The 26696-nt window shown below is 46.6% G+C and overlaps 1 protein-coding gene across 7 annotated transcripts; it reads right to left on the reverse strand.

The window, feature by feature from the left end:
• Positions 1-91: 91 nt before the first annotated feature.
• Positions 92-22023, reverse strand: TPM3 (tropomyosin 3). Of its 7 annotated transcripts, none has more exons than XM_028090294.2 (9): positions 21809-22022; positions 15801-15934; positions 14215-14332; positions 14031-14101; positions 13320-13395; positions 11944-12006; positions 11657-11726; positions 10123-10201; positions 1338-1428 (listed from the first exon to the last, which is right to left on the reverse strand). In XM_028090294.2, the coding sequence occupies exons 1-9, from the start codon at positions 21938-21940 to the stop codon at positions 1425-1427; spliced, it is 747 nt and encodes a 248-aa protein (XP_027946095.1). In that variant the 5' UTR covers positions 21941-22022; the 3' UTR covers positions 1338-1424. The 7 variants fall into 7 exon arrangements, with proteins under 7 accessions (XP_027946096.1, XP_027946094.1, XP_027946095.1 ...); XM_088016632.1 differs by lacking the exon at positions 1338-1428 and adding an exon at positions 1786-9393; XM_028090295.2 differs by lacking the exons at positions 10123-10201; positions 13320-13395 and adding an exon at positions 12693-12768 and having other exon boundaries at positions 92-1428; positions 21809-22021.
• Between the last annotated feature and the right edge of the window lie 4673 nt (positions 22024-26696).

Below are 26696 nucleotides of genomic sequence, written 5' to 3' on the forward strand. Positions count from 1 at the left end.
CCACAAAGATCTGACTTTTCACTCAAACTGCATAGTTCCTGTGGAGAAAGCACAACTGCATTAGTAAATAAAAGTCAAGTAGGTCTAAGGATTAGAGGGACTGGTTCTTTATTTCAAAAAGACACTTGTCAATTTTCAGTATCAAAACAGTTTGCACTATTGGTTTCTTTCTCCCAATCGGCCCCCAGAGAGCACACCAAAGGAGAGTGCATTTTAAGTCAATAAGCTGCAGGATGCACACCTAACAGGCCTCATAGAAACCTCACCAAAAAGGGGAACTGGGGAGGGAAAGAAACTTTTAGATCAGCACACTGTCAGCCCACAGACTGTAGAGAGTTCTCAGCCAGACAGGGTGGCCAATGTGCCCCAACCCTAAAGAAGCAAAGTTTCAAAATAATATAAAATTTAAAAACAGTTTTGTACATAATCTATTCAAGATTTCTCCAGCACTAACTGATACAAAGCACGAGATGGCACTTTTAGAGACAGCAGCTTCAGACCCAGCAAAGGGTGATGAGATGAGTTTGTTTCATATGGCTAAATCAGTGGCAAACACATAATTTTCTTTTTTTCTTTCAAGGAGGCAGGAGAGAAAATAAGCAGTCACCTCAACATAAGGGGAACATGATCCATTCTATGGGCAGTTACGGTAAAGACGGGATAAGGATTTGGTCTCAGATAGAGGTCTCACCATCTTAATTTGTTTGGTCACTTCTGATGGAAAAAAAAATTTAAAAATGTAAGTTGCTCAAAGATACCTTAAAGCTGAAACCCTGAGCCACACTTTTTTGGCCACTCCTCCTGGAATCACCTTTCTAATCTGGCTGGTATTTTGGACAAAGCAATGAAGCTTCCCACAGTGGGTCTCTTTCCGGGCTCTGGCTCTCAGTAAGGCAGGCCCCTGCCTCCTCTGTGGAGAGGGCAGTATGCACTAAACTGAAAAGTTACTTTCCAAATGTGAGGAAGGGAACAGACTGCTGCTTCAGAACTGTGGAATTATTTGGAATGTTTTACAAATGGTTGCTACATCAACAATAACAAAAAAAGGTAATTACAAAATGTGTACATCACAACATGCTTTTAAAGACACTTTGCATTGTGCTCACATTCCCTTAAACATTGTTCCCAAAGGTGCTCAGCCTCAAGCCCAACTGGAATCTCTAGGGAGAGGCAGAGACAGTTTGGCGAAAAAGACACAGGGGTTGGGGTGGGAGAGGCGGCAAAAGGAGAAAGCAGCCTTCCAGTTAAAGATCAGCCCTCAGTTTCAAGGCCAGCTTCGGGCAGGCTGGCCTCAGCGGAGTCGGGATCAGAGGGAGGAGCAGCGGCAGGGCGGGACTGGGGTGCTCTACATCTCATTCAGGTCAAGCAGAGTCTGGTCCAGCATCCTTTGTGTACAGAGGTGCTCCTCTTTGGTGCATTTCAGTTTATCTAATGGGGGTAAAGGAGAGATGTTACACAACTAGAAGTAAATGTCAAGGTCTACCCACTCTGAGAATCACTCCTGCTGCAGGAAAGCTGCGGACTAACAAAGCGGCTGCCTTCTCTGACACAGGCGTAAGCCACTGCACCACTTGCTTCTGCAGGGCCTCCGGCTTGCGAGCTGGAGTTGCAGGTGTTGCTGTACTTCTGGGCAGGAGGCTGGAGGCCTTATCACTCACTCCCTCATTTCACCCACATCCAACCAAGGCTTGCAGTTTTCAGTCACTGAAGGAGGCAGCCTTAAGCATCAGCCATCCTTTCTTCTGGGCTTTGCTCAAAGGACAGTACCTACTTGACAAGGCTCACTGGGGTGTGACCACTGAGAACAAGGATGGGCATGTTTCTAGCAGTAAAAACGGAGTCTCAGCCTGAGACGCGTACAAGAGGGACCTCATGCGTTACAGACTTCCTCCCACAACGAAAGGAACAACTGGTGGGACAAGCGAAGAGCCCCACAGCCTCTCACAGAGTCACTAAGGGACACAAAGCCAAGATACACCAAACACATAAGCAAAACCTCAACTGCGATTTTTGTAGCGCTATTCTCCAAAATTGGCCTGTGGGAGTCACTTAAAATTAAACATGGAAAAAGAAGCAAGAAGAAAAATGTCAGGAAGAAAACCAGTGGCTTGAACACCAAGGAGAATCTAATCTGTTCAGCAAGCAAACCAGACTACTCTATGGCATGCGGCAAATACTCAACATGGAACCATTCATACCCCGTAATCCTTTCTTTCCCTTCCCTTTTTTCCACCCAGTCAAAAGGGCCCATCTCTGGGCCTGCAGATGAAGCAGTCACGACATCTCGTCCAATTGGTCCTTTTATTGTTAGAAAACATCCACGCAGGCGAACACAGCCTACAGTCAATGCACAAGTTAAAGAGCAGCAAGTAAAGGTGGACACCAGAAAACTCTCCAGGTTCCTCACTATGATCTCTCAGGCCCCTCCCATGATCACCCGTTATCTCTTAAAGAGGGACAGAAATGCAGTGTCAACTGTTCTCACTCTCCAGTACAATTAGGAAGTCAACAGTATTCTCATTGCCCCAATTAAAAAGCAATTTGTGGGGCGCCTGGGTGGCTCAGTCAGTTAAGCATCTGCCTTCCGCTCAGGTCACGATCTCAGGGTCCTAGGATCGAGTCCTGCGTTGGGGGGGGGGGGTCTCTGCTCAGCAGGAAGTCTGCTTCTCCCTCTCCCCCCTGCTCATGCTCACTCTCTCAAATAAATAAAATCCTAAAAAAATTTTTTTTTTTGCTTAGGGAAAAATGACTTTTAAAAAAACAATCAGCCTTTTGCTGGGGTCCAGGTCAGTGGTGTGAGCAGTAAGCTCGGCTTAATGGGCACCAGTGAGCCCTGCCCATCAGTCACAGAGATCATGCAGCGTTAGCTTCAGCTGGCTAGAGAGCACGCGGTTTCGCTCAAGTTGGCTGTAGACACGCTCTGCGGCAGCACCAGGGAGGAGAGAAAACAAGAGGAGAGGAAACAGAGGAGAAAGAGAAAAAGGGGAGGTTAGTAGAGTACCAAAAGTGAACTCTGAGACTTTTGACTAGCTGATATACGTAACATGCATCTGAAAGGCAGGGTGGATGCAAGGAGGACTCACAAAGAGGGCAGGAAGAGTCAGTCAGGTGGTGGAAAGACCAACAGAGGAACAAAATAAAATATCTTGACTGACAAGTTGGAAGGACAACATTTTAAGAAAGAAAAAAGTATCTCTATTTCCTTTACAAAGGAATTTATTCCCTGGGTTGAGAAACAGACAAGTAAAACAGGGCAAAGGAGGGAACACAGTTGGCTTGTAATCAGGGTTTGACAGAAACTGAAGGGCAAAGCTGGAACATTTTCTGTAAAACCATTCAACGTAGGGGCGCCTGGGGGGCTCAATCAGTTAAGCATCTGCCTTTGGCTCAGGTCATGATCCCTGAGTCCTGGGATCGAGTCCCTTGGTCCTGGGATTGAGCCTGCTCCTCCCTCTGCTTGTGCGCTCTCCCTCTCTCTCTGACAAATAAAAAAAAATCTTAAAAAAAAAAAAGGACTCAATACAGTATTATGAAGGATAAATTGGGATCAATATCCCTATACCCATTCAGTCCTACTTTCTAATGCTCCTTGTTGTAGGTGCTCAGTGGTTACCCCATCTTAGGGGCCTATCCATCAAAACCCCACCCCCATCTTCAAAAATCCTGTTAGGGTCGGCAGCATGTCCAGCCCCAAGGAAGGTGAATCAAGATTATCCTGTTCTGTTTTTCCAGACTCCCTTGCAGTTAGGGGTGATTATGGGATACAGTTCTAGCCAATGAGATACAGGGGGTAGTCTGCTGGAAGGCTTCTGGGAAAACTAGCTTGCTTTCTTACCTTAACATGGATGTGAGGGTGAAAGTTACAGATTTCAACCTCAAGAGAGGGCCAAGAGAATTCACAGAAACCCAGCCACACCGGGCCACAGTTGCTCTAATCTGGACTTGTTATTACAGGAGAAAAGTTAAGTCCCACATTTATTTAAGCTATAGTTAAGCTGTTTCCCATAACCAAAAGCATTCCTGGTTAAGCGTAGTTAAGTACTCAAATCACTGACTTTATTTTCCACTTGGAGTGCATCTTAAAGAGGGGGTACAGAGAAACCAAACCCATCTGACCAGCACAGGGGTAACAGGAATTTGGGGACAGACCTTCCTGGTCTCCAACTCTCAAGTTCACAACCAAGTTTCTTCCTATGTTTTACAGTCTGTTTCAAAATGGTCTCAGGACCTCAATATAAAGATAAACTCTTCTGTCTTAAAAATCAAGTGCATCTGTGGGCTGATTGTGCCCATAGCCCAGGTGCATTGCTCAGGCACCTTGCCCTCTGGGCAGAGGTTTTCTCCAGCTCTACCTGGAAGCCAGTGACCAATGTAGACCTAAGAATACTTGCCGCTTCATGTACACTATCAAAACAGAAAACATAAGTATACAAAATGATCCTGGGAGGGAATAACCAAAAATAATAGTTGTATTATAGGGCAAAATTAGAGCGAACTTTTAAAATTTCACTTCCCATTAAACCAGTGGTTCTCAATACATGTGGTATTATTGCCTGTTTTCTCCCCTTGGAAGGAAATTTGGAAATGTGTGGGCAGGTTTTAATTGTCACAATAACCAGAGGACCCTACGCATACTTATTGGTTAGGGAGAGCACTAAGTAGGACTGTTCTGTACATCCCATAATCATCCTGGTCTAAATGACCGAAGTCCACCACTGAGAAACACTACAGCAGTCTTCAAGCTCCATGAGGCCTGGGATTGGACCTGTCACATTCACTGGGGCATCCCTGACAAATGTAGGGGTTCAAATTTGTGAACTCTCATTTCTTGGGCTTTCTGTGGTATTATATACAGATTCTAAGAACCGCCTGACTCTTCTGTAGCATCCATATCCAAATTAGTTAGTGGGACTCCCACTCCTGTCTTGGGAAAGAAGGGTGTTGTCACAATGTATTCCCTCAAAACAGCTTGGTCAGGGAGGGTTTGGTTCCAACTAGGGAAGTAATAGAGAGATAGAAATGGAAGCATTTTTTGCCTGATTAAATCCTAGAACACACATTTCCCTAAGAATGACAGAAGGTCAAAAGATAAATGTGGTTATTCTCTCACACTGAACTTCATACGTAAGGTTTCTAACTTTGCTATCTCTAGTAACTAAAAATTCAGGATCAGATACCAGCTCATTAGTTAAAGTTCTTGGTTCCCTGGTAACAGCAAAATAAAACAAAAAAAAAGCAAGCCAGAGAACCCATTTGGTCTGATGTTCCTTTTGGGCATGTCCAATTAATTAGGGAATGATCCCATGGGTGCTAGACATCCTTAGGCTTCACTGGTCTGAATCAGGTCAATTTCATTCCCTAACAGGAAAAAGGAGTGGAAAGGCTTAAGAGTAAAGGGAACTGTGCACACTCTAACGCGTCACAATTCCCAGGGCGCCTGCGTGGCTCAGTCATTAAGCGTCTGCCTTCAGCTCAGGTCATGGTCCCAGGGTCCTGGGATCGAATCCCACATCGGGCTCCCTGCTCCGCGGGAGGCCTGCTTCTCTGTCCCCCACTCCCCCTGCTTGTGTTCCCTCTCTCGCTGTGTCTGTCTCTGTCAAATAAATGAATAAAATCTTAAAAAAATAAATAAAAATAAAGCGTCACAATTCCAAAAATGAGAAGGAACAGATATTGCCTCTTTTTTTTTAACTTCCCCCTAATATTAAGGCTGGGGGGTATCCAACCAATAGCATGAGAAAGGAAGAGACCGGGTGGGGCTAAGATAAGGCTAGCCAACACTACAGGGCAGTTCCGCGCAGCAGGTGATTTGGGATCCAGTCCCATGTTGTGCCTCATCCCAACAACAGTAACAAGGCAGGCTAGAAAGGACTCTTAACACATCAGCCTGTGGTTCATTCTCAGAAATTAAGAGGGAGGGCGCCTGGGGGGCTCAGTTGGTTAAGCGACTGCCTTCAGCTCAGGTCGTGGTCCTGGAGTCCCGGGATCGAGCCCCGCATCAGGCCCCCTGCTCAGCGGAGAGTCTGTTTCTCCCTCTGACCCTCCCTCCCCCATCTCGTGCTCTCTCTGTCTCATTCTTTCTCTCTCAAATAAATAAATAAAATCTTAAAAAAAAAAAAGAAATTAAGAGGGAAAAAAGATTAAAATACTTTGCTCTGGGGCTACCAATGATGCTTGACCCCATCATTCCCATAGCTAGTCCAGGCTCAAGTAACATAGGGTGGCTTCTGCAAGAAGTGGAAGAATGAATTTAGCCTGACACAGCATTTAAAATTTCACTCTGCTACCCTGCTTGTTGGTCTCCGTCCTTGCTCACACCAGTCATTCCCGTGGGGAAAGAGAGGGGGTACCCGAAGTATACAGTGCCTCACTTTTTCCCCAATTTCTCTCCATCCTCACATACTTCTTTCTTTTCTAAGAAGTCTTTCTCTGTACCAGTCAACTCTTTCTGCCCAAATACTAAGACATCTGCAATTGTACTTTCCAGCACAGTAAGCAGTCACTAACCACATGTGGCTATTAAATTCAGATGCACTACAATTCGCAGAATCTTAGCTCCTCAGTCATATGAGCCATGTTTTGAGCACTCAACGGGCTCTGTATGTGGCTAGTGGCTACTGTACTGGGCATCACAGTCAGAAGTTCTACTGGACAGCACAGCTCTAGGCTCTTGCCTTCATTTTCCTTCCACTAGCTCACTCTTCTGGCTCCTTGAAATATATGGCTTCTCTCCTTGATCTTAATGCTCAAAACACACCCTCGAGTTAATAAAGTATCAATGACAATGCAATGTCCCATCTTGAGCTATCTTTCTTCTCAACTTATTGAAGTTGAGAACCTCTGAAAATCATCCAGCCATCAACTTTTTAAATTAGCAAAGGTACGCATTCTCTTTCCAGCCCTCCAACCAGTTCCATTTGAATTCCACCTCTGCACAGATTTTCCTTTTTGCTTCATTCCTTTTACATCTGCAACTGTCTTTCAGGTTCTAAATGTACTTTCATGGTCTAAATGGCCTGCCACCCATATGGAGTTGCAAATTTTTCTTACATCAATCAGCCTATCCCCTCAACCCCCACAATTTTGTTTTCACCTGGACACCTGCCAGTATTTCAGACCCATCTTCTCTTCTACCCTCTCCTGCCTCTTCAAATCAGGACTCCGTGACCTCCCTACACCTTTAAAGCTACCATTTTCCTAGATTCCAAACCAGCCACTCCTGACTTTCCTCCCCACACACTCCATAGTGTGTCTTCAGTGCCGTCTCTCTACAGATGATCATCTCTGGGAAAACTGCAATAACCTAACCCAATTTTTCTCAAAGTGTGGCATATTCGCTGCTAGTGCTACTAAGGAGATTTCTGATAGTATACGCTTGTGAACTTTAAAAAACTCACTTGCTATATTGTTTTATTGTGCATTAGGAAAAATCACTAGCATGCATCAAACTTATTTTAAATTAGAATTATGTATAGTAAAACAAATTTGAAAACAAGAGTAAATGTGAAGAAAACAACAGGAGCATGTGAAGATGACAAAAGCCATCAAGTAGCATACAAATGACTAAAATTTGGGAATCGTCATCTAAATGGATCACTTTGATAATCTGTTCCCCTTGCAATATATTAACTTAGCCACCAAATCAACTCCTTTTTTGCGACTCATACCAGAATATATCCTTGTTCAAAATCTCCAGTGGTATCCCCATCCTACGAAATAAAACTCCACACCTGATTTCAGCACACACCTGCCCCTACTGTCTAAATCTACCTTTACAGCTATTTATGTCCTTCCCTTCTCTAACTATGCTTCTACTTTTTCACTTCTCTTTAACCAAAATGCTCAATACCCACTATCCTTTCAACCAAAATCTGTCAGAAAACCAATCTCTTAGAACCCAATAAAAATGAAGAGGCAAGTTTTAATATGTTTATTAAATACCTACTATGTGCCTCCTCTGTGAGACTTTCCTCATCATTCCCACTGGAATCAACCTCTTTCCCCTTCTGAATTTCCACAAGTTTATTATCTGTGGCACTGATCACAGATCATCTTTAAGCTTTATATATATGCTCGCCTACTAGATTCTGGGTAACCTAAAAATAGGGATGGTGCCTCCATCTTTGATTATCTCTGTCCCCACCTTAATAACTTTGTGCCTTCTAAAGATAACAGTTAAGTGTCACCTGAATAAATCAATCTGTACCTTAAATCAAAAGCTGTGTAGCAGGTGGAAATGGTGTGAACAATAAGAAACCTGAACTCAACAAGACCTCAAGGTTTAGATTAGGGAAAAACCTTTCTACCTGGCTCTGTTTAAAAGAAAAATAAGTCTGAAATATATGATCTGCTGAAAAACTGAAGTACTAAGTGTGTTGAGCACCACTTAGGTGCTTAGGTAAGTGCAAGTGAGAGCCAGCTATTCACACTGGAACCATCCCAGCTGTAGGAATTGGAATAGGAGTTTGTAAAATGTTGTTATGTAATCCCACAATATAAACCAGGAACAATTTTACTAGCAGAAATTTACCATTTTTATGTATGTAATAAACTATTACCACCTTGTGCAAGTTATTTGAAACATGCATATTGGTTGTTCTAGTTTTTCTAGTAATAATCGTTTATCACCTGCCTTATATTCCACTAGCAGACACCAACAGGCAAATGGCAGTGAGCCTCAAACATGTGAGAAGGGTTTGGACAAGAAAATAAAAATCTGTTGAAAATTCTGTTTGTCTTTCTGTGACTTCGGATGGTCTAATTAGTTAAGTCTGGTGGTAATACATTTGAGTCCATCAGGTGCTCTGAAGATGCACATTTGAACCACTGGAGAAAGGGCAGAGAATATGTATCGGGAGGCACTTGGACGCTATCAGAGAAGAGACTGAGGAGGAGGGGAGCGTTCCAGATGGGCAGACTCAGGAGCCTAAAAGTAAACGACTTACAGACTCCCGAAGCCAGCGTCTAAGACTCCTACCCTAAAGAACCTCTGCTAGTCCACCACTCTGACAGACTCCGATCAGTTGAGCTTAAATGTCAAGAACAAATAGACACACACAAAAGTGGCTTTGATTATGTAAGTCAGGAGAGGGGGGCCTCCGACAGCTGTTCTCCACACGACACCCCCAAGGCTCCTTCTTAGGGACAGCAGCAGCTTTGTCAATGACACAAATACAGAGGGGCATGAGGCTTCCGGCAGCTTAACATTTTAATTTGGGGGGGGGGGCAGGGAGGAGTGGAAGAATACATAAGTTGCTTTGTGCCCCCCACTACATCCTAATGCCTTGGAGACCAGCCAGGCCGACCCAAATGGAATCCAGAGCGAGAGTGGGGCGTTGGGTTCCCCGAGGAAAGGGGGCAGATCCAGAACAGAGCAGAAACGGTGATAGTTATCTGTATGAAAAAGTAAGGAGACTCTAGGTAAGGACTAGCATCAATCTACACAGCAATTTAGGAGAAAAGGGAAGAGAAGGCAGTAGGAATGAGAAAAGACAGCCAGACACTACAGTCTGAGTCATTTGGCTTCTTCTCAGAGTTAGTGGGAAAGATACAAAGAGGCAGATTAGCGTCAAGGATCAAGGGTCCACAGCAAACGGATGAAGTCCCCAATAACTCTTTTTGGTGCTTTTTACCGCCTGGCTTGCTCTGGGACTCAGCTTAATTCTTTGGTGAATTTGGTATTTCCAGTCATGGGTGTTTCCTCTGAACTTTAATATCAGGACACCAATTAAATACACCCAGGTCTGAATTTTGTTATGCAATGTTAGGGCCCAAGTCACTGGCTCTCTGGGCCCTATGTCCTTAGTTATATGATGACATGATTCTACCTTTAGCAGCATCCTCTCTGAGAAGACTAAATTTGAGAAGCAAATAGAAAACTCATGGTGTTATAAAGGGTCTATGAACAGAAAGTATTAAAAAACACATGTAGATCAGGGTGCCACCCGATTCAATATGAAATGCCACCCAGCTTTTGCCAGTAAGTAATCAGCACCAATATTTTAAAGACAGCATAGAGATTCTAGTTTCCAAAGGATAAAACCAAAGCACACTACGCACAGCCTATGACCCCAACCACCCACAAGCCAAGGTCCCAGCCCCGCTCTGCTGTCAGATAGTTACATAGAGGTCATGTCATTGAGGGCGTGGTCCAGCTCCTCGCTAATGGCCTTGTACTTCAGTTTCTGGGCATAGAGCTCATCTGGATAGGCACAGGAACACAGGGAGGAACCAGGGGACAGAGTGAAAGGTATCAGAAGCAGATGAAAAGAGGGAATCATTAGAAATTAGGAAGTGTGCCTGTGGGTCTAATACCCCAGGTTAGGAGAACATCTGAAATGGTGGCCACAACATGCCATTTTCAGATCCACTGTCCCCCCAGGACCACTGGACTTCTTAACACCTCTAATCAACTGTAGTCAGGGTTGAGAATCTGGGCACAGGGGTGCCTGGGTGGCTCAGTCGTTAAGCATCTGCCTTCAGCTCAGGTCATGATCCCAAGGTCCTGGGATCGAGCCCCGCGTCGGGCTCCCTGCTCTGCGGGAAGCCTGCTTCTCCCTCTCCCACTCCCCCTGCTTGTGTTCCTTCTCTTGCTGTGTCTCTCTGTCAAGTAAATAAACAAAATCTTTAAAAAAAAAAAAAAAAAAGAGAGAGAGAGAGAGAATCTGGGCATAGTCATGACTAGAAACTCGTTACCAAAGGCACTCAAGAGGATACCACTCCCACCCAGTTAACCCAGTTCCTAGCAGGGATAACACAATAAAAATAGAAAAAGGGAGAAAGCACACATTAATATTCAGACACTTCTCTATCTACCAAGCAAGACTAGTATTCTTGGCCCCTTTGTTCTATAGGCTGCCTCCCCAAACCCCCCCAAAGTAAGAATATCCTGCTACCCAGAGCATACCAAAGAAACATATCTCAGAGTTCTCAAAGTACATTTTCGCTCGTTAGAGCATACATAGTTGCCAAAATATGGAGACAAGAAGTATTTAGAAAGCCCCTGGGAGAGGCACCTGGGTGGCTCAGTCAGTTAAGTGTCTGCCTTCGGCTCAGGTCATAATCTCAGGGTCCTGGAATCGAGTCCCCGAGTCGGGCTCCCTGCTCAACAGGGAGGCTGCTTCTCCGTCTCCCTCTGTCCCTCCTCTTTGCTTGTCCCCCTCCACCTCCCAGCAAATAAATAAATAAAATATTAAAAAAAGAGAGAGCCCCTGGCATTGGTCAGCTCTGAGACACGGATATTCCATACCTGCATCTCTTAAGAGATCCCCCAGTTTCAGTGATAAACAGGATTGCGACATGTAGCCGTGGGGTTAACACATGCTCTTATTGCCTCCTGAGAGTATGGCTACCATTTCAACCCAGAGACCAAGACTTAAGACTACTAAATTGGGAGGTAAATGCAGTCATTACCAGTCTCCTCCAAGGAAAGGATGCAAATTCCAGAATTAGGTAAAGTCTTATTAAAAGAAAAGGTTGTATATGTAAAAACCCAATTCTAGGTTTTGACCCATTTCACCTAGCTGTGGCATAGGACAGGGCACCGGGCATGTGCCAGGTCACTACCAACTTCCTTTGGTGCACAGGGAAGGAGGTTAACAGTCAATGGGCAAGGTCTTCCTCTGTATCTCTTTAATTCCTCTCCCAGGCTCCATACCTTCCAAATCATCAATTGTCTTCTCCAGCTTGGCTACCGATCTCTCAGCAAACTCAGCACGGGTCTCTGCCTGGGGGAAATGCGACACCAGACAGAATCAGAGATGAACAAGATAATAAAAAGAGGGATTCTCTATCTCTTCCATCTTCAATATGTAGACCTTTCAGAACCAAAGCCAGCTTGTCTAAGTCTAAAGAGTGTATCATACACCTCTGAATGTTTTGATTCCTTCCCTAGAGCCCCCCTTCAGCTCACCTCCTCCCTTCCTTAGAACCCCTTGAGCTCACCTCCTTGAGTTTATCCGTGAGAATCTTTATCTCTTCCTCATATTTGTCTTCCTTTTGAGAGTACTGTAAGAAAAGTAGAATAGAAGTTTCAGAGTGGAAATTCCTCACACAGACCCTACCCCCTGCCACCACATTCACTCTTACAGTGAATATCCTCTTGGATTTAATGTGCTGAATGGCCCATGAGAAAAAAAGCAAGGCCCATTTCTAGACAATAGATCCTTAAAATCCACAAATCAATGTCCTTAGTCTTGATACCCTGATTTGAATCCTCCAGACCTTTATTTTTAAACTGGACCTACACTTTTACCTCATTCAGATCAATCCAAGGAGGCGTTTTTCCTTCCTCCTGTTTAATGAGTAGGTGTAGCAATACCCCAAGGCTCCATGGCTGGAATAGTCCCACGTGATGGTAAAGACAAGTCATCTGTCTTGACTGCTTATTAGGTCTCATATCTACTATTTGATGCCCCTATTGGTCTGCTAGAAAACCTCTTGGGACCGATGGTTACTGCTCTTTCACACAGCGCTATCAGCCTGAGGAGAACATGACCCCAAGCACCCTGAGACCATGAAGTGATTTTTGACTAAAGAAATCAAAGTGCACAGGAATTAGCGTTAAACCCAGAATCTGGATGACAAGGGCACATCTCACTAGGTTATGCAAAGAAATGGGTTTCTCTAGTCTCTCATCAAGGGCAGGGCTGGGCCCAGGCCCCAAGCCTGTCACTATCACAACCAGCCCCTACCTTCTCCGCCTGAGCCTCAAGAGACTTGAGGTTGTTGGTGACATTCTTCAGCTCCTCCTCCAGCTCAGAACACTTACTGTGAATGTTTTAAATACCGCAGGAGAGGAAAGGGGAAGGAGAGAATAAAAAAAAAGGAGAGAGAGACACACAGACGTGAATTGAACCTATACGTAGAGAGAGCTGGAAGGCGTACTGGGGAAAAGAGAAGTTCCCGGGTCACCTGAGCAAGTGTCAACCCTCCTCCCTCCACCACAGAACATGTCGGAAGCTGGGCCCTCCTGGGCTAGGACTTAGAATGTTTGGACACTAACAGAACGCTTGAGAGAAATCACTCGCAGGAACAAGTCATAACTGCTGGCTGGAGTGGAGGTGGGAACAGACGCCCAAGCCAACAGTCCCCCAAATCACCCACGGGAGGGAGAGACCCTGTGGAGAGGTGGTGAAGCAACTAGGAAAGAGATGAAAGATGCCAAGGAAGTGGGAAAGAATGGAGCATTCCATGAAGAGATGAGAAAGCACTCAACAAATCAACCAGTGGAGGGGAGGCAGCTGCAGAACAAAAACAAAAACAAAACAGAACGAAACCACACCACACATGTAACCTCTTTGTGGGTTAACGGTTAGTACCTTTTCTTCAGCAGCACTCAGACACTTCAGGTTCTGGTCCATCAGTCTGATCTGCTCATCCATCTCCCGGCAACGGCTGTTAGTGACAGTCACAGGGATCGCACAAGCCAGGTTGGGGGGGGAGAAAGGTCAAAAAGGACACAGCAAGGAAACAAGCAGCAAAACGGGGGGGAAATTTTTTTTTCCAAAAAATGGGAAAACACCACCATGGTCATGATGTCATGTCTGGGAGAGGGGCACAAAGGAAGCACAAATGTATGCGTGTCAGCATGCCTTTGTTACACAAGGCCCAGAGGTGCCCACGGGGGCACTTCCTGTCTGCCCTCCAGTCCCCCTCCAGTCCCCCAGACTGGCAATGTGGTCGAAAAGAGATCGCAAGTCAGCACAGCCACTTCAGTGCCTCAAGGAGAAACAGACCCCAGGTGGGACGACCCTGTAGGGCCTGCAAGTTAACCGTTCACCATATGTTAGTCTTTATTTGCCCTCAGTTTGCAAACCCTCCCTACGAGAAACAAGGGAAGCCTTATTTGTCACCTGTCACTAGTCAAGAGAGTTAGAAAAGCCCATAGCCATTCTCAGGACCTAAAAAAAGCCCACTCTCTGGGCCCTGTTTAACAAGGTTGAAGGAATGCTAGTTTATTCACATTAATGCGCAAGCCAAAGGAAAAGGGACAGAATGGTATGGCAAGATTTGGGGAGCAAGATACTCACGACTCTGCCAGCTCGGCTCGTTCCTCTGTGCGTTCCAAGTCCCCCTCAATAATCACCAACTTCCGAGCCACCTACAGGAGAAGACCCCGTACAGCTCAGGGAAGCAAACAAGGAGCCATTTCCCTCTACCAGGATTCTTTTTCAGAAACCCAAATGACACCAAAGACAACACAAGGCACCGCACCTCTTCATACTTCCGATCTGCCTCTTCTGCAATGTGCTTGGCCTCTTTGAGTTGGATTTCCTGGAGTTCCATCTTTTCTTCATCTTTTAAGGCTCGGTTCTCAATAACCTTCATACCTCTGCCAAAGACAAGAAGGACAAATGTGGCACTGACATCCTGGGGAGTCTGTCACCAGCTCCACCCCAAGGCACTCTGAATGGCACCTTCTGAAGCCCATCCCACTCTGCCTACCATCCAAAAAGAACTCCCACACCACCCCCACCTTAGTTTGTTTTAATACTTCTTCAAAAAAAATAAACTTTGGGACGCCTGGGTGGCTCAGTTGGTTAAGCATCTGCCTTTGGCTCAGGTCATGATCCCAGGGTCCTGGGATGGAGCCCCGCATCGAACTCCCTGCTCAGCAAGGAACCTGCTTCTCCCTCTGCCTCCCGCTCCCCCTGCTTGTGCTCTCTCTCTCTCTCTGACAAATAAATAAAATCTTTCAAAAACAAATAAATAATAAAAATAATCTTTTTTATAAAAAATAATACATCCTTAAGTATACAGTTTAAAGGCACAGAGTTAAGACTCCCCACCTCTACTCCTGCTCAACAGAGAAAAACTCTTCATAACCCTTGCAGAAGGGTTTTATATAGATAAAACCCAAACAAACCTCACCCCCCACTTCCCCACACCCCAAAAGAATCATACACTACCCCGTTCTGCAACATGTTTTCTTTACTTTCTAGAATTTGGGACACTACTCTGGACCAGTGTAGAGACCGCCACATTTCTCATTTTCATAGCAGCACTGTGCCGACATATTCTCATAGAGCATTTTCGATTCTGAAAGCCTTCCTCTCTGATCTCATGCATGTCGCCACACACCTTTGTTCTAGTTTAACTCACGGTGGCAAGAAGCCAATTGGCTATTTTCACCAAAGATGAGTTTTGATTTGGTTCAAGGACTGTGGTTCTCAACCGTGGACATACATTATCAGACCAACTTCAAAAACATCAACACAAAAGGCCCTCTCGCAGTGGACTCTCACTGAACTGGGGTGGAATTCCAGGCATTCTGATATTTTTAACTCCCCAATGATCCCCACCCCTCACTCCCATGATTCTAATGGTGTAGCAGAGGCTGACAGAGCTTATTCCACACTCGTTGCTGCGCTCCACCTCCAGAGTTCCTGACTCCTAGATCAGGCCTAAGGGCTGAGAAACTGAATTTCCACCAAGTTCCCATGTGCTGTTGGGCTGGGAGCTCACTCCGAGAACCACTGCTTTAGGGGGACTAATCTCACAAATTAAGTCTATGATTCACTCAGTGGAGGCCATCCTGGTGACCCTATTTAAGAGTCATTAGATCAGTTTATAGGGTAACACCAATTACAAAAGGTCACAGCACCCAGGTAACCCTTACTCTGTCTTCATATGAAAACAATATGTAGAACAGAAACAAAGAAATAAGTTACTATCTTAATATGTTACCTAAGTGCAATTTAAATAAAAACTTGGGGGGTGGGCAGTAGGACTGTAAGGAAACCCTCCTCAGAGTGCCATGAGCTCCTGAAAACCGCACTCCATCAGGCTCATCTACACACCTCTCACTCTCATCTGCAGCTTTCTCCGCTTCCTCCAGCTTTTGCAGGGCAGTGGCCAGGCGCTCCTGGGCGCGGTCCAGCTCCTCTTCAACCAGCTGGATCCTACGGTTCAAGGAGGCCACCTCGGCCTCAGCCTGTGTTTGAACAAAAGAATGGAAAGGAGAGGCAGAGCCGACTGAGATCAGGGCTGAGTGCCAAGAAGGAGCCAGGGTCCAACATGGCAACACCTGTCTTAGAGCAGACGTGGACACGATGACACAGACACCCATTTCCTCCCTTTCCCATCAGCAGATTTCCAGGTGCTCCAAAGGAGGCATGTTTTAAAACTCAGTTCTTTGCCCAGCCCAGTGCCAGTTAGTACCACCTCCTTTCTGGACTCACGTCAAACTCCTGAACAGACTAGTATCAGAAAATGTGGCCAGTGAAGAGACCCTTCTGCCTGAGCTCTGGCTTAGAAGGGAGTTCTACTCTTTAGCAACTTTCTTCTAAGTGTCTCATAAAGTGAAAAAATAACTAAGCAAAGTTTCTTAAAGAGGGAGTTTTGGATTATCGATTAATTTGCTGCTTAACCCAAGTTGTTAACCCTCCAACGCCCTTACCCTGATATACCAGGGGGTCACTAGCAAAGAGAGGATTTTTCAGAGTAACAGTCCAGACCAGAAAGCGAAAGGATGCAGCATTGGAATACCCGCCCTCCCAACCGACAACTCACTCCCCGTCCCCACCCTTTCAAAGGTGACAGCAAGGACCTCTTCTAGCTAAAATTACCTGCCTGGATGACGTACAAAAAAAATTGGGAGCAGAAGAAAATGTCTCCTCCATGCCCACCCCCACTCCTGCAAATTTCTGAACTGCGACTCCTTGCTACTGTTGTAGTCATCCCTCAGCTTCACCCTCCTCACAGCTTGTGACAGTCCTTTTCCGGCCTCCAGCCCACAGTAAAGCACAGGCTAGAATGCAAACCATCCCATGCCGCCGCCTCCTCCGCGATGGAGTGAGGAACAAAGAAAGGAGGCAGGCTACATATGCATGAATTCTACTGGCAGAAAAGCCTTCCTCTCAGGACTACCTTTCCCCCCAACACACCTTTACTGGTGGCAAGTACACTGACTGCCACCACAAGCATACAAGAATTTAATCTGCTCTGCGTGCTACCCAGTCCAGATGCTTATCCAAGTGCTTGGTTAACATGATCTCTCTCTACAGTCCAGATTATTACCCTGATTTCCTTCTGGCAGTCAGGGGTAGGAGGAGCTACAGAAATAATCTGGGCCACAGCTCCTATAGGGAGGGATATAGCCCAAAGACTCACATTAAAAATCAGGTTATTTGGCGGGCACCTGGGGGGCTCAGTCAGTTAAGCATCGAACTCGATTTCGGCTCAGGTCGTGCCCTCGAGCCTGCTTGGGATTCTCTCTCCCTGTACTCCTTCCCCTCATGCTCTCACTCTCCAAAAACACCAAAACAAACAACAACAAAAAAATCAGGTTATATGGCACAAAAATTTCCAAATACAAACACAGAGGTTCAAAGTACTGTGTAGGTTGGGACTATATAACCACCAACCCCCAGGAGAAAAACAAGGAATCCACATAAGCTGAAATTACTAAAACCATTTGTGTCTCTAACTATACTATTCAAAATACCACAAAGACAAGTATTCTCTGATCCTGTCTCTTCTAGGAAAACGAATGTCCCATATCCCCTAGGACAAGACACATTGCACCTCACAAGCTCAAAAAGGCCAAGAGGTCAAGATTACAGGAACAAGTCAAGCTATCAGGCAAGAGCTATAAAACACTGCCAGGGCAATGATTTACCCCATCTCCCCCCTTCAAATGCCTACAACAGCCAAAAAAAAAAAAAAAAAAGGAACCAGATTTGGAAGAAGCTCATAAAATCTGAGTCCCCATCGAGCTCACCAGTAGTTACCCAAATGGAGTAGAAGATAACAGGCTACGGGGGCGGGGTGTTCAGTTTCCATGACAACAAGCTGGCTCGGGCAGTTTCTCCCACAAATCAGCATTTACAACAGAATTCTTAGCAAGGCTTAAAAGGGAGGAGAAAACACATCCTGGTGCCCCCACAAGGGCATGTGCACACTGAACAAGCCTGTATCAAAAGCAGAACTGGCCATGGGTGTCTCAGCAAAAGCTCGGGGGGGCGGGGGGAGGCCCGGGGAACGACGACACAGGCACTGCTCTCTTTCTCTCCTCCCACAGAGGATCGGTTCTCTTTACAATGAAACAGAAGTTTGCAGAAGGGCGCTCAGTCGGTTGGGCGGCTGCCTTCGGCTCAGGTCGTGATCCTGGAGTCCCGGGATCGAGTCCGCATCGGGCTCCCTGCTCAGCGGGGAGTCTGCTTCTCCCTCTGACCCTCCCCCCCTCATGCTCTCTCTATCTCATTCTCTCTCTCAAATAAATAAATAAAATCTTTAAAAAAAAAAAAAAGATCTATCACTATGTCTAAGGGAATAAGGAAAGACTTTTTTTTCAAGCCAGAACCTATGTACGGCACCTGTCTCTTCCAGATCAATCAAGTCCTGAAAGACACTGGGCGGGACTAACTTCTGCAAACCAGAATGGGAAAATTAAACTTTATGCTATTCCAATTACCCTAGGGTTGGCATGTCCAGATATGGTTTTGAACTTTCAGCCCATCCACCTCCGCCCCGCCTAGAGGATACACTCTGAGGTCTTTCCTTTAGGTAATAATAGGATTCTCCATTGTCCAGGAAACAAAGATCCCAGGGGAGGAGGAGGGACACAGCAGCGATCTGTTCACATTAGAAGACGGCTGATCACAGCTTTAGCTCGGAAACGAGTCTGGCTTAAATGCTACCGTCCTCCTTACGGAAGAGAGTCCCCAAGCTCACTACACACCTCAAGGCCAGGAACTGACAGGGCACTCCCTGGTGCTTGGAGGCGGATCAGGGCCAAGGACGGAAGGGGATTAACCTAAATCTGGCATTCTGCCACTCTGGGGTTTCTCTTTTTAGAAAAGAGCCACAGATGAAATTCAAAGGAAACCAGTAACGGAAAAGTTAAAGAGTGAGCCTGGGAGTAAAGGGCTGCTCAGGTTCACAAACATATCTAGGAGGCAAGCTGGAGGGAAGGGAGGAGAGCTCCATGCCCCAGAGCAAACAAAGGTGGGGTCTAAGCTGAGGCACTCAGAGCCAAGGGCTATTTGCCTCTCCCCTGAGTGTGTGCTCTAATGTGAAGGAGAAAGGTAATCAGCAGGAGAGGAAATCTAAACCAAAGAAAGGTAGTAGAGGCTGTCGTGTAGTCCACCAGACCCCACAAACAGGAAAGCCACACAATAGTCAGGCATTCGAACTCCGCCAGAGATGAGGAATTGGGTATAAAGCCAGAATCAAAACTGCTGTTTTAAAGCCCACTCACTTCTTCAATCATATGCCTCTATTTTTTAGAACAGGAAAAAAAAAAAAAAAAAAAAACAGAGAGAGAGAGGGAATACCAGGATAAGTTAGGAGAGAGATATTAAAAACAGGTAAGATGAACTATATACTTAAAAATGGCTAAAATAGTAAGTTTTATGTTATGTGTATTGCTACCACCACCAAAAAACAGGTAAGGAAAAAGACTGCATTTGAATATTATGTTTATGCCCCCTGTTTAAGTTCAGCAAGAACTGCAAAGGAGATTCAAAATCAAAAGTATACTTGACACGGTGCTACGATGGAAAAGGTCAATCTCCCTGCTGAAAGCCGAAAAGATGGATCCCAGAATAACTCCAGACTCAGCTTTGGATTCTTCCACCTTCCCAACAAAGAGTGAATGTTCACACAAAGCAACCAGAAAAATAATTAAGTGGCAATCCCACTGACCACATGAGATACCATCAGGGAGTGCTGAGTTTCTAGCTGCAGAGGAGGGAGGAGCCTGCAAAACCCATTCTAGAAAACCCTAAGAGGTTAACAGGTAGCCCAAGCACCCCTCCCTCCCCAGGGGTGTCTCCTCCTCCGGAGTTCAAAGTGGGCCAGAGGAAAAAGTCAAACAATTAAGCTCCCTCAAGCTGGGGAGTAGAAGGAAGACACTGGTTTCATCAAGATTTAACTATCACCCTACTTCCCTATCTGAACTTCCTTACTAGACTTCAACTCAGTATGCAAATTTTCAGGCTCTGAGAAAGGATCAGCTTAAGAAATATCTGAAGCTGCTCACTCTGCTGCCTATCACCCCAGAGTCACCTAGGAAGAGTGAGGGGAAAAGGAGACAAATTTTCCTGCAAACCCTGGGGGGGGGGGGAGGGAAGGGGGAGATGGGGCATCATCCACTCTAGAAGTGTTCCTTGGATGCCCATACTTGAATGTTGAGCCCAAGACTGCAGTTCAACACATGGCTACTTTAAAAGCCGTCCCGCCTTCCTCTTTAAGGGGATCTAGTCTCAAGAACAAAGAGATGAAAAAGTGTCCCTAGTCATAAAGAGTCACTCAGCCAGTCCAACTCACTTGAATTGATAATTAGAAGTCACCAGCATAATGAATAGGGGAAAAACCCCCTGAGAAAAAGGTGACCGAGGAAGACAAACTCCCAGCATTTCCATGCCCAGTTATTAAAAAAAAAAAAAAAAAGTACTCTAACAATTTTTATGTATTAACTTGGTGGGCAACTGCCAAAACAATAATTCTCCCCACTCCCCAGAGGAACAGTAAAAAAAAAAAAAAAAAAATTAACCAAGGAAAAGAACAAGGAATACCAATAAACCACAAAAGTTCTTCATTGAGTCTTCAAATTTGAGCAACAGTTACTTTTCTTTCCAGCCTCAAGATCCTCCAAAACCAGGAGGTTTTGAGGTCAGGAGGTCATCCCCACCCGCTAGACCGCACCCTACACCCTGGAAAAGCTTATGGCTTACTAAAACTAGAGAACCACTTCTAAACAGAAAGCAGTTTCAAGAATCACCATTCATTCCACCAACATTCTATGTTCCAACTTTCTGTTGCACCAATACTGATCTTTAAAAAAAAAAAAAAATCGGGACAGCAACAGAGTCACATCACTAGAGGCCCCTTGGAACTCATTATTTTGTCTGCATCAACCACACTGCCGGGGTCAACCAGAAACCTTGACAGAAACTGGCAATCCATCCGATTCTCGGCCACACAAACTGGCTTATCAGCTGTGCTTGGAAGAAGTGTTCTTAACCGGCTCAGTTTGCACTGATTACACTTCGGCAATAAAGGCCTCAGTCTGGCAGAAGTCCCTGCCTTTCAGGTCATCACGGGTAGGGCCAGGCAAGCTTTGCGGGCTCGTACATTTGCACTAACGTAGCGAGTGAGGCACCAACTCCTCCTCTGCTCCTTCACGTCGACTGAGAGAGTGGGTTTAGCAGTTGCCCCCATAAGAGGAAAGAGCCCAGGCCGGAGGATGGGAGGCGGTGCCGTGGCCTCAACCTCCTCCAGGGAGGGCACTGCGCTTCCTCTCCGCCGATTGCTGCCTCATTTCCTGAGCAGGAGGGAGCGGAAAAGCTGCCAGCAGGCCAGGCCGGGGGCTTTCCGGCGGTTCCCACCCCCAACCCCCACCCTCGCACAGTAAGTTTGGCCCTGCCCCTCCCAGACCAGAGAAGCACCCACCTACTCTCACCCTTTGGGCCGGAAACCTCTAACGAGAGCAAATTCCGCACCCCTCCCCGCCCTTCCCGGAGGAGTGGGGGAGGGAGAGGCCGCTGAGCCCCTCCCCCGGCCGCGCCTGGCTCGCACGGACTGAATGAATGAGCTGAGAGAGAGAAAGAGGAAAAACCATTTCCCGGGCCCCGAGAGGCTCAGCTCCCTCAAAGGTCAAGCCTGCTCACCCAAGCACCCGGTTCCCCCCTCGTCCGCCTCAGGTCCAACTGCGGCTGAGCCCCACCCATCCTCCCGGCTCCAGCTTCATCTCCGAGTCCGCCGGCGCCGGAGAACCGCGCTCCGCAGCGAAGCGAGGGCCCCCATGCGGGGTTCCAGCCGCTGCAGCGCCTGCTCTCCCTCACGCGCCTCGCCCTCTCCGTACCTGCTCCCGGGCCCGCCTTTCCCCTTCCACTTCCCGCTGCAGGCGCTCGGCCCTCTCCTCTGCGTCATCGGCTTGCTGCTGCAGAACCTGGATCTTGCGCTTCACCGCCTCGATGGTGGTGATCCCGGCCATGGTGCCCACCCAGCCCCTGCTCGCCCTTGGCTTCCTGCCTCCTCCGCTCGGCGCCGCAGCCGCTTCTCACCCCCACTTCCGCCTGCTCCGCCCTGAAATACCGGAACTCGCCCACCCGCCCGGATGTGACGTCACCGCCGCGCCCTGCCGCGCCGGGCCACAGGACGACAGCCCGCCGCGCGAGCGCGGGGCGGGGCCTGCCCCTGACCAGCAAAGGGGGGCGGGGCTGCGTCGGAGACGGGCTACCCTGGCAACCGGGAGGAGCGTCGCGGTCCGGCTCCTCAGGCCCCGCGGGCTGCCCTCCCCTCCGCCCGCCGACCCGCCGCCGCCCACCCGTCGGGGCACCTTGTGTCGTCCCGCACTGAGCACCCGACGCGCCTCTGCTGCCACCCACCGCACACAGGCTCCAAACCCAGGTGCCGGGACAGGCCGAGGCTTTCTGGGCCCCATCCTCCAAAGTGCCCCACTCTGCAGCCTCCTTTCCAGGTCGGCCCGGGTAGGTTCTCTCCCACCGCCTGAAAGTCAATGAAGGGGATTACGGGGGTGGGAGAAAAGGCCAGGCGGGCAGACTGCTCCTTCCATTTGGCATCAGTTATGAACGCAGTGTTCTACTTCAATTACAGGGCTGGTCTTTTCCTTGGCGCTTTCGAGAGTCAATATGTGCCAGCGGTTTACCAACCTGCCAGCCCTTCCGAACCTTAAGTCGTTCGGGTCTTGGTAATTAACCATCACTGACATTTCTCTTTGCAGGTGAGAAAGGTATGCCCCCATTTTATCAGGAAGGAACCCTCTATTACGGATCACTGTTATCGGACCCTTCGTGCCACAGCCCCATGAGAGCCTCTATTCTGTGGTAACTTCCCCCAATTTCATTGCCACTTCTGCTTTGAGGTGCCCTAAAGAGCTGCTTATGAGTTAGAAACTGCCTCTGCAGGCACTGCCATGCAGGACTTTTGGAAGCACAACAGTAAAGAGACTTGAAAATTGTACCATCTTCTCTCCTGTTTGTTTGCACTCCCCCTGCCTTCCCCGTAAGCCATCATAGCAAATGTCCCCTCTTTTCCCCTCAGAATTATGGTGTGGAGCAAGCCTTAGAATTAGGAATCGTGACACCTGAAAGGGCTGATAGGTAAGACAGTGCTGCCCTCAATACCTGGTTCTGAGGACATTCCCTCCAGAGGCTCTGTCTTCCCATCTCCTTTTAAAAATACTGAGCAAATGTGGAGGTGTGGGGCAACCAGAGATAAGGGGACAAATCGGACCACGCTGCCCTAGGCATTTTTTGGTAATCACCTGTGACCAACAAAGAATAACCAGCCCCTAAAAAGGAATTAAGCCATTGAACGTGTTATCAATAGAGATGTTAAAAGAATTTAAGTTTCCTGGTTAGCTTTCTATAAAAGACCAACCCTAAAGACCCTCATTGGCAACCCTGTCCCAACAGACCTCTCTCACTCTTGAGAGCTTTTTCTGTATCTTCACTTAATAAACTTCTTACTAGGGGCGCCTGGGTGGCTCAGTCGTTAAGCGTCTGCCTTCAGCTCAGGTCATCATCCCTGGGATCCCGGGATCGAGCCCCACATCGGGCTCCCTGCTCCGCGGGAAGCCTGCTCCTCCCTCTTCCACTCCCCCTGCTTGTGTTCCCTCTCTCGCTGTGTCTCTCTGTCAAATAAATAAAATCTTTAAAAAATAAAAAAATAAATAAATAAACTTCTTACTAAATAAATAAATAATAATAAAAAAATAGGGGCACCGGGGTGGCTCAGTTGGTTAAGTGTCTGCCTTTGGCTCAGGTCATGATCCCAGGTTCCTGGGATCCAGCCCTGCATCGAGTTTCCGGGAGCTTGTTTCTCCCTCTCCTGCTCCCCCTGCTTATGCTTTCTCTCTCTCTCTCTCTGTCAAATAAATAAATAAAATATTTTTTAAAATAAATAAAAAGTAAAAATAAAAAATACTGAGCAATGAGCCTATTTAGAAGAAACAACTCAGACAGTAAATAATTTGCTTGGTAGAGTAACCTGTACACTGGTTTCTCCCCTCCACCCCAGGAATTTGGAAGGAAGAACAGGGTTCTGAACCTCGATAAACTCTACCCTGATGGCTTAAGAATTTTTCCAACTCTTTTTGGAGAAATTTGATCAGAGAGAGGATGGAAGCAGAAATGAGACGTTGTCATCTGGGTGCAGATCAGCAGGGGGCACTGTTTACCTCCCTTTGTCCTAGTGAATCTGCGCGAGACCTTATCTTAGGCAAACCCAAGGCTGCTGAGAGCACCACTGCATTCCTGAGGCTGGTGGATGTGGACAGATAATCTTCTCTTGATCCAGGGAAACAGGTGGATTGACTCCTGATACCCTTTAAAGGCATAATGGATGGGCAGCAAGGGGCCCAGTGCTATTGTTTTCCTGGTGACCAACAATACAATGTATCAGCAGGTGCATATGTCCATCCCCGATTCTCATCTCCCAGCCCTACCACGTCTGGTATGACTGTGTTCTAACCATTGCACTCTTCTTTCGCCTTGTTTTACCCTAATTAGCTTCTGACTTCACCTCGGATTGAGAGGACCTTAGACATCATTGTACAACACTGTGCATGTTCTTACTGCCCCTGAACTGTACACTTAAAAATAGTTAAAATGGGTGACTCAGATGGTTAAGCATCTGCCTTCAGCTCAGGTGATGATCCCAGGGTTCTGGGATCAAGTCCCGCGTCAGGGTCCCTGCTCGGCGGGAAGCCTAAGCCTGCTTCTCCCTCTGCTTCTCTCTCTCTCTCTCACGAATAAATAAATAAAATCTTTAAAAAAAAAAAAAAGGTTAAAATGGCAAATGTTACACAGATATTTTGTTGCAATTCTTTTAAAAAAGGACCTCAGACAAATTCAGGGAGGAAAAACCGAAGTTTGGACTGACCTTGCCATATTCTTGCCCTTTCTTTGTTCAAGCAATCCAGCAAATCCTGTGCTTTCCAGAAAAGCTTCTCAGATAACCAGAACTCCCTGTGTAAACATGCGCTTACTGACTCCCTCTCCTCCTCTCTTCCTTTTGCATCAAAGTAATATGCTCTGTTTGTTCATCTCAAAGGTGGAAGCTGCTGTGAACTTCATTGGACATTGTACTGGACAGAGTGCCCTTCCCCCCAAAATATATATATCATGTTGCTGATGACTCTGACCCTTGCTCTTGACTTTAAACTTTGTTGTCTCCTCCTTATTCAGCACTTTTCCCAATTCCTATAAACACTTCACTTTCCTTCTTTGATCCTTTGAGGCAGAAATCATTAAAGAAAAAACATTTTCTGTAAAAGGCCACACAGTACATTTTTCGGGCTTTGCAGACCACAGGGTATGGTGACTACTCCGGTGTAGGAAGAAAGATAAGAAATGATATGTAGGGGCGCCTGGGTGGCTCAGTCGTTAAGCGTCTGCCTTCGGCTCGGGTCATGATCCCAGGGTCCTGGGATCGAGCCCCCACATCGGGCTGCCTGCTCCGCGGGAAGCCTGCTTCTCTCTCTCCCTCTCCCCCTGCTTGTGTTCCCTCTCTCGCTGTGTCTCTCTCTGTCAAATAAATAAAATCTTTAAAAATAAAGAAAGAAATAAAAAAGAAATGATATGTGAGTGCACATGGTGTTGTTCCAATAAAACTGTACAAGACTAGGCTGTGACAGGATTTACCTTACAAGTGGAAGTTTGCTAGCCCCAGCTTTGAGGAAAGAAACCTTTCTTCCTGCTCTCATCTTAACCCTGTCTAAGGGATTTTGCCTCCTGCTCACAGCCCTTCCCTCCCATTTCTTGTTCTCTAGCACACTTCTGAGGGCACTTAACTAACTTGTAAGGAAAGCTAACAGGGGGAGAGAAGTTAAATGAATTTTTCTACCCACATATTATATATTGAAATGGGTTTTGGTGGGTTCCTATAGAAACAGAAACTTCTTTCAAGTGAATATACCGAGTCCACCCTGTCTAGGTGGGGAATGACAGTGTGTTTTAAGTATGTGTGCAACAGCTTAGGACAGATAGAATTCATCCTCAGGAAATTCCCTTATCTTCCGAATAAAACTGAGGTATTATCTAGAGCCTCTGTGTTACTCTCTCCCAAGATCTAAGGTTAGACTTTGTTGTTTTCATTGGTCCTGGACACACCTCCTCCAGCCCACATACTAGCTGTTTTAGCCTGCATAATCTCCCGGAGAGAGAGAAAACTCTTGCCCCAAGAAAACTTGAGAAAACTCCTGCCCCTATACCTGTCTATTGGAGCCAGAGAGATCTGTCCATGTACACCTGGAACCCTGGCCAGCCAATTCCAGCAGGCCATCGAGCATTTGCCCAAAGCTCTGGAGGCAACGTGTGTTCACTGCAGTTTTCCAAGAAGGGAGAACTAATAGTTTGCAGGGATCTAAACTTTTGGAAACTATGAATATGTATAATGTATATGATCTGCTTTAACTCTGACCTCTGGTATGATACATTCAACAACTCTCACCATGTTCCCTGGCCTCTGAAAGTGGCAAAAAGCCAAAGAGGAGATGAGAGACCTAATAACAAAGAGGCCAAATGCGAGGATCTGGAAACACTTGTGAATGGCCCACACTGTCTCTCCAGCTATTTTCCAAAACCAAACGTGATTTTAAAAAATATGTGCTCCTTGGGGGCACCCAGCAGGCTCAGTTGGTGGAGCATGAAACTCTTAATCTCAGGGTCATGAATTTAAGCCTCACGTTGGGTGTGGAGCCTACTTAAAATAATTTTAAAAAATAT

Source organism: Eumetopias jubatus, unplaced genomic scaffold, assembly GCF_037043125.1.
Source record: "Eumetopias jubatus isolate StellerSeaLion01/CBP00866 unplaced genomic scaffold, mEumJub1_p1.0 scaffold_12, whole genome shotgun sequence".
NCBI classification, from domain to species: domain Eukaryota; kingdom Metazoa; phylum Chordata; class Mammalia; order Carnivora; family Otariidae; genus Eumetopias; species Eumetopias jubatus.

Bases quoted from the DNA above. Each gene is read 5' to 3' on its own strand.
- TPM3 (XM_028090295.2), bottom strand. From the start codon at position 21,940: ATGGCCGGGATCACCACCATCGAGGCGGTGAAGCGCAAGATCCAGGTT. The intron at 14,102-14,214 runs GTGCGGTGCCTT...CTTCTCCTGTAG, and splicing joins CAGATCGGAAGTATGAAGAG to GTGGCTCGGAAGTTGGTGAT. The intron at 11,727-11,943 runs GTGAGCTCAAGG...CATTTCCCCCAG, and splicing joins TCACGGATAAACTCAAGGAG to GCAGAGACCCGTGCTGAGTT.